Raw genomic sequence first — 7,713 nt, forward strand, 5'->3', positions numbered from 1 at the left:
TGCTAATTTCATATTTCCCTTTGAAGGAGGCGAGTCGATGGCACCGGTGGGTATGGAGTAGCCTGACACTAGATCATCTTTCTGTAGTTAAACGAAGAGCCTAGAAAGGGTTATGCTGCTACCAGTCTCCACAAGCTTGAGAGTTAAAAGACGGAAAAGGTCCAGACTTTTTGCTGTCATTCTTGGTTTACTTCAGAAATGAGGTTGGGGAACCAGTGAAAACTCTTTTATTTCTACCTTAAACAATCAAACACACAACGCTCAAGCCGGATCCTGCTTGGAACAGAGTGTATAGGGCCAGCCAGAAACAGAGAATCCAATGCATCTAACATTTCTTAGTTGCCTGTCCTTGGAGCTTGGTGTAACTGATTCCTGTAGCTAGAACAGCGAAGGCCTGAAGGAGCCTGAAGGGTTTCTGAGATAGCTGGTTCAGTAGCTGATCCCCAAAACATCATAAATAACAGAATTCCTGGTTAATCCAATTATGGGATGATGCAGAGAGATTCCTCCAAGTTGACTGATAGGGTTCTTTGGCTTCTGGCTGAGCCAAGATTGGCTTCCGAATCAGCTTGAGAATTTAGCTGCCTCATAATGTGGAAGAAGGAGATTTTCCGAAACTTAGCCAGCATGGGTCTTATTTTCTTGAGAATTCGGCCTAAGTGGATCTGCAACAGATTCGAGGGAGAGTTCATTGCTTGAATGATGAGCCGAGAGTCTCCGAAGACCGTCAGTGTTTGAATATTCCGTTTTAGAGCTAGAGTCAGCCCCTGCCACAAAGCTAGAGCCTCAGCTCTATTATTTGATTCGATTCCCAGACCCCAATGATACTTGAGTAAAGTAGAACCATCGGGATTCAGCAGAACTCCACCTCCACCCGCAGCTCCTGGATTGCCTTTAGAGGCCCCGTCGAAGAATAGACAATGGTCATCTAGTGCCGATCTCCACTTTAGAAATTCCTGTTCTTCCAGGCGAATTTCCCACTTAGCATGGCAAGTGGTTGGAGTAGTAGGGATGGGTTGATTATTCGGAGCGATATCTTTCAGCCACAGCTCCTCCTCATTGTCCAACTTTGCTTCATTCCTTAAGGCTGGCTTAGCTTCCAAAGTCTCTCCCAATAAAGCTTTAATTTTGGATATTACGTTGTTTGAAGTGCAGATTTCTCCTCTGAAGATTCTGTTATTCCTTTCCAGCCATAACTTCCAGCAGATGTATTTAGGGGTCCACATCCAAGCAGTCTTAAGAAGGTTTTTTTTATTGGTGCAGTGTGAAGATAGCTTGGCCCACTCGTGGAGCAGGGATGGCACATTTCTTGGTAGCTCAATCTTGTCCGCCCTTGAACTCAGAACCCCTTTCCAGACTGCCTTGGCAAAGGGGCACAGCAGCAACAGGTGATCAACTGTTTCTTCCTCTGATATACATAATGGGCATCTGGAAGGCCCTTCCATTCCCCGTTTTCTCAGGTTGTCTCCTGTGAGAATACTGTTATGAGCAAGAGTCCAACAGAAGAAGTCTATTTTTGGGAGAGAAGGAAAGCTCCATATGAATTTCCATTGCGTTGGGTCTGGAGGAACATTCGGGACAACAATTAAACTTTTGTATCCTTCAGCAACCGAGAAGGAACCAGTATGGGAGCCCCACCCTCTTTTGTCCTTGGCTGTTGCTGACAATGGAGATTTTCCTTGCAGATTGTCTAACAGTAAAGAAGCTTCAGATTGCAAATGGTGTGGTACCTCTCCAAGATTCCAGTTGTCCCATCTTCTGTCAGCATCCTCCGTCCAGTTGGATATGTCCCAAAGTGTTTCCTTGTTGTTGGAATGCAGCCATAGTTTAATATTTGCCAGGCCTTTTATATGATGTAGTGGCTGGTCTCCAAGAATCTGATCATTCCAAATTCTTATTTTTTTCCCATTACCTGGGATCCAGTAGAGGTTGGGGCTGAAGTTGTCCAGAGCCGCGATACAAAGCTTGGATATTGGGGAACCTTTGGAGTTTTTTGGAGGAAGATCCAAACATCTCAAACGTTGACCTTGAAAGTATTTCTTCCACAACACTTTCTTGCTCCAGCTTATTTTCCCTGCCACAATATTCCACAAAATTTTTGAGCCAAGAGCGAGATTTTGGGCAGCCAAGTCTCTCATTTGCAGACCTCCTTCTATGAATGGTCTCTTAATGGTATCCCAATTTACTAAATGAAGCCTTCTTTCATTGTTTTTCCCCCCTTCCCACAGGAATCTCCTCAGCATACCATCCATTTTACCGAGAAAGGTTTTGGGAGCAAGGAGAATGGAGTGCTGAAACAGAGGCATGCTTGTTAAGACAGATTTTATAAGGATAATTTTCCCAGCAGTGTTCAGCCAGGAGGCTCCCCAGGCATGAATTCTAAGTTTAAGCTTGTCCAAAAGGGGCATCCAATGGGAAACTTTGGGGATGGATCTGAAAATTGGGATCCCAAGATATTTGAATGATTCCCAGTCCTGACAGATTTTCATTTCAAGTAGCCTAGCTATGTCAGCAAGATTTTTAGCTGAGCAATTCCAGCCATAGATTGTGCTTTTTGAATAGTTAATCTTGCTGCCGGATGCTTCCTTATAGATGTCCAGTTCCTTTTTGAAAGAACTGGCCGAATTAATTCTCGCTCCACCTAGAAGCAGAGTATCGTCGGCAAATTGAGCATGGTTTATTTCTTTGACATTTTGCACCATTCTGAGACCTGGCAGAATTTGGATTTGCTGACAGTAGTCGAGCTGGAAACTCAGCACTGAGGCTTGTATAGCATAGAGAAGTGGGGACAGCGGACAGCCTTGTCTTAATCCCCTGGAGGCTGTAAAAAATTCAGTTGATCTTCCATTTACCAGCGGGGCAATCCAAGGAGAGGCAATGCAGGCTTTCACCCAATTTGTGAATTTTGTTGAGAAGCCCATTTTTGTCATAACAGCAAACAGGAAGTCATGCCTCACCCTATCAAAGGCATTAGCCAAATCGAGTTTTATTACCATTCCTTTCTCTTTTCTCTGGCCACTTGAATGAACTGCCTCTTGAACCAGCACAATATTATCCAGTATCTTTCTCCCTTTGATGAAGCCTCCTTGGTTCTCCGGTATGATGTCCGGTAAAATATTCTTGAGGCGAATGGATATTATTTTGGTAATCAGTTTATAGCTAGTATTGCACAACGAAATGGGGCGAAATCTACTGAAATCTGAAGCTCCTTTTTCTTTCGGAAGCAATGCCAGGAAGGCTGAATTGGTGCTGCCTCCTATCTTAGCGCATAATTGGGACTTCCTTACCATTCTCAGAAGGTCTTTGTTGATAATTGACCAGCAAGACTGAAAGAACCTAGCAGTGAACCCATCAGGCCCTGGCGCTTTATCCGGTTCCATGCAATCCAAGGCTTTCTTGAGCTCGTCCATGCTGATCGGGGCAGTCAGCATATTATTGACAGGGTCATGCACACAGAAGGGGATTAGATTATACGGATATGCTTGGGGATCTATAGGCTGGTCATCAGGAGCTGAATAGAGATCTTTATAAAAGGAGAATGCTGCTCTCTTGATGCCTTCAAAATCATTAACCACTGTATCTTGGAATCGGATTTCTGAAACATTTTTGTATTGCTTTCGAGCTTCGGCATGCTTGTGGAAGAAACTATTTGTCGCCGGCTTGTAACCATAAATTTCTAGATTTTTGTCTCCAATACTCCTCTTCGTCCCTACTGGCTTTATGAAGGGCTTTTTGTAACTCAACTTCTTTTTGGAGCAGACTTTGGGTAATAACTGAATTCTCCATTGAAGATTGGAGGGCAGCAAGATTTTCTATAGACTCTTTTCTCATGGCAGCAGGTGTTTTCAAAGCTTTAGCCCACTCCTTGAGCCTTCTCTTAAGAGCCCGCAACTTTTCTTCCCACATGAAGAAAGGGGATCCCTGAATTTTCCGGTTCCAGACTTCAGCAACCACCTCATTGAACCCCTCTTGCTGAATCCATAATGGGCTAAATCTAAATGGAATGGGTCCAAGAAAACCATCCGTGGAGAGCTCGAGACTTATGGGTTTGTGATCAGAGGTGCAGTTGGGCAGAATTTTGGATGAGGTCATTAGTCCGCTAGTGAGGAAGGAGGTTTGGACAAGGAATCTGTCCAAGCGAGCAGCTATATGGCTGGGGCCTAATCTTTTATTAGACCAAGTGTATTTCCCAGCTGAAGGTTTGATGTCCTCCAAATCCCAGCCGATCATGATGTCTTCTACCCATTCTCTGGCAGGGTCCCTTACAGGTGAACCACCTTTTTTCTCTTCAGCAGCTAGAGTAACGTTCAGATCCCCTGCAATAATGATATTTTCTGGATTGTGCAAAACAAGAAAGGACTGGAGCGAGTCCCAGCAAATTTTTTTCTCCGATGGCAAGACTGGAGCATAAAGGTTAAATAAACTTACTTGTTGACCAGAGTCTTTGTGAAGAAGCTGAGTGAAAATCCAGTGCTGGCAACTTTCTTCTTGAATCAAGTCGTATTTGGAGCTGTCCCAGAAGGAGGCGATCCCACCAGAGGCACCTCTAGCACTGGCAGCTCTACCAGGGCCTTTGCGCCAGAATGTTTTGCTGGTTTGGAGGAGAAGAGTGTCCTCCATCTTTGTCTCCTGGATGAGAAAGATTTCAGGCATATGCAACCTTACAATGTCTTTCAGGGCCTCTTCTTTCAGCCTGCTACCTAATCCTTTGCAATTCCAGGAGACGTATTTCATTATTTACTGGAGTTGGGGGGAGTGGCTCCTTTTGGAGCCTTGTTATTCTTGCGCCCGGATCTGGTATTCATCATTCCCTTGAGGGTTTTCTGGGAACCTTGGAGAACATCCATGTAGGTTTTCTCCTCTCTTTGTTTCTTCTTGGATTTTCGGCCCCTGGTTGATTTGATAGGGGAGATTTGTGAACTGTCTGATTCGGATTCTCTTTCTTCTGATTCTTCTCCTGAGTCAGAGGCAAGACTAATGTGCTCGTCATTGCCTGCTTTTCCCCCTTGATCTGCCTTGGTTAGTTGGGCATTTGATTCTTCTTCGGAATCTTTCCTTTTCTTCAGCTGACCTTCAGTTTCTTCATGTTTCTCTGAGGCCTCCCCCTTTTCAGCTGTGGGTGGGCCTTCGTTTGAGACTGGTTTGGTTTTGTCGTTGGGCTGGGGATTTCCCTTTGGTCCTGTCTGCTTCTTCTCGTTTGGCTTTGAGACTACCTTTCCCTTTTTTATTTCCTTCCATCCTTCTTCTTCCTCTTTGTCCCCTGATGGTGCTTTAGGGCAGTTTCGTTGAAAATGGCCGTGTTCATGGCAGATCCTGCATTTAAATGGAAGTTGCTCGTAGTCCAGCTTCTGGTAGTGGTGCCAATCTCCCACTGACAGCTTGATAGCTTCCGGTAGTCCAGCTTCTAGATCAACTTCCACGCATATTCTGGCGCAGGTGTATTGGCCCTTGTTATCAGCTTTGTCGATGAATCTTCCCAGTCCATTTCCTATATTTTGCAGTGCTTGATAGCTCCAACAGTGTATTGGCAGATTGGGGAGCCGAACCCAAACAGGGACCTCCTTTGGGACATCGACTGAGGGGTCAAAGTCGGGTGTCCATTTATTCAGAAAGAGACCTTGGTTTCCCATGAAATATGGGCCATTTCTGAACACCAGATCTCGGTCTTCCTTGGTAGTGAATTCAAAGATGAAATAGCCCCTTCCAACCGCGTAGCTGATCACATTGTTTGGAAGCAGGGGTCTCCAGTTTCTTTGCACCCATTCATCAGTCGATTTTGTTGTTGGCCATCGACCCATAAACTGCCCTACTAAACCTCTGTCAGCCAGGGCAAGGGCGATTTTGATTGTTTGGTCTTCTGGCAGAGCAATTTCTGGGATTTCTTCTAGTTTTTTGATAAACTTCGGGGCTTCAGGCTGCATTCGTTTTTTTCCTCTCTGCGAAAGTATCTTCCTGAAGGCTTCTGCTGGCGAAATCGGAGGGGTGGGAGAGGGCTCCGCACCCCCTGGAGCAGCCATGGCGGCGGCAGCTGGACGCAGACCTAGCAGAACGCATTACAGAGCGCGCGCGTCATATATTGATATCCTATCTAAAACTAGAAGCCCACTATTGTTATTAGTGTGCCCTTACATTATTATCGTTATGTCGGCTCTGATTATGTTATGACCCCTTAGACTCCTATATATAGAAAGGAGGTCTTTTCATTTGTATCATCCAAGAATTGTTCATTTATGTAATGTAAAGGAGGTTGCCCCCTCGAAGAGGCTGAATTCTAAGGCGTTGATCTATCTTTTCTATCTTTTCTTGAGCTGGTTTCATAACATTTGGTATCAGAGCTTTGGATTCTAGGGTTTCGCTGCTCCAAACAGGTCATCGTGGCATTTTCGCTATAACTTTTTTTCTGTGACGTTTCAGAAGTCGCAAAAAAAACCCATTTGAGAATAAATCGCGCTGAAACTTGGGTCCGAATTTCAGAGACTTTCGAGTGATATTTGCGGAGATATGATCTGAGGAAGTTTGTCTTTTTGCAGACTCTTGAATTACATTCAAAACAGGTGACCTGGGGAAAATCGTCATAACTTTCTCTCTGGGGATTGGATTGAAATTTCGTAAGAAGGTACAGAAAGAGGACGGACTATAGTTTCTTTTATGCATGTTTCAGATCCAAAGGTCGAAACAGTGACTCGTGGCACTTCATACAAGTTCGATCTTCTGGAAAGGTCTATAATTAGGTCATCTTGGGAGATTGTGCATAACTCTTTTTTGGAGAATCCAATTTGGATAAGACTGGTGGCATTGGAAAGAGGACATAGAGGGCTACTACAGGTAGTAATTCTAGAACTTAAATATCCGCAAGTACAGAGTTACAGTCGTTTCAAGATCGAGGTCCTAAAATCAAGAAAAAGTAAGATGAGGAAGTTTGATGGCAAGGATCCGGTAAATTGGATACTTCAGATGGAGCAATATTTTGATCTACATGATGTACCACTGTTAAAAAAGGTATGTATTGCATCTTCATATTTAGAACCGGATCAATTTTTATGGTATAAAGGGCTTTGTTCTCGTAAACAACTTGTTACGTGGTCAATTCTCACGGAGGAAATGATAGCACATTATGAGGATACAAAGAGCAACACCTTCTTTAGAGCAACACCACAACAATTGGAAAGAGTAAAAGGGCTTTGTGACATATTTGAAAGTAAAATTATGGCAACAAGGAAGTCTACCCTCACAACTTTAAAGATGGACGTGTTGTTTCTCCTAGCCTTCCATAACCTACAAGGGTTACACCACAACAATTGAAAGAAAAAAGAGAAAAAGGGCTTTGTTACAATTGTGATAGCAAATGCACTAAAGGTCATAAGTGTGCTGAGAAGAAATTATTTTACATAGAGTATGAAGAGGAGGAAGAAAAGGATCAAGAAACATCAAAAGAAGAGGATATATGCCAGGACCCGACCCCAGAGAAAGAAGAAATGAATCAGAACATATCTTGTAAACTATTGGCAAGAATGACCACTCCTCAAACTCTCAAGATAGAAGGACATATCAAGGAGAAAAAGGTGCAAGAAGTGAAAGATCACATCAAGAAAGAAGAAATGAATCCAACCATATCTTGTAATTCACTGGTCAGAATTACCACTCCTCAAAGTATCAAGATAGAAGGACATATCAAGAAGAAAAAGCTTCAAGCAGTGAAAGATCACATCGAGC

The 7,713-nt window shown here is 43.7% G+C and overlaps 1 protein-coding gene across 1 annotated transcript; it reads right to left on the bottom strand.

Annotated features, from left to right (window-relative positions):
- Positions 1–482: 482 nt before the first annotated feature.
- Positions 483–4,734, bottom strand: LOC149149842 (uncharacterized). Its single transcript, XM_089442603.1, has 3 exons — positions 4,429–4,734; positions 3,762–4,284; positions 483–3,676 (listed from the first exon to the last, which is right to left on the bottom strand). Exons 1-3 carry the CDS (start codon positions 4,732–4,734, stop codon positions 483–485), a joined length of 4,023 nt encoding a protein of 1,340 aa, XP_089298729.1.
- Positions 4,735–7,713: the final 2,979 nt, after the last annotated feature.

This window comes from Pinus tabuliformis, chromosome 9 (genome assembly GCF_031772625.1).
Source record: "Pinus tabuliformis cultivar Carrire ecotype Pingquan chromosome 9, CPIR1, whole genome shotgun sequence".
NCBI classification, from domain to species: domain Eukaryota; kingdom Viridiplantae; phylum Streptophyta; class Pinopsida; order Pinales; family Pinaceae; genus Pinus; species Pinus tabuliformis.

What these genes read in the sequence shown, in the direction of transcription:
- LOC149149842 (XM_089442603.1), bottom strand. Translation starts at nt 4,734, where the DNA reads ATGAAATACGTCTCCTGGAATTGCAAAGGATTAGGTAGCAGGCTGAAA. An exon ending in ACAAAGACTCTGGTCAACAA is followed by an intron (nt 4,285 to 4,428) that starts GTAAGTTTATTT and finishes GCTGCTGAAGAG; the next exon opens with AAAAAAGGTGGTTCACCTGT. An exon ending in GAATTCAGTTATTACCCAAA is followed by an intron (nt 3,677 to 3,761) that starts GTCTGCTCCAAA and finishes ACAAAAATCTAG; the next exon opens with AAATTTATGGTTACAAGCCG.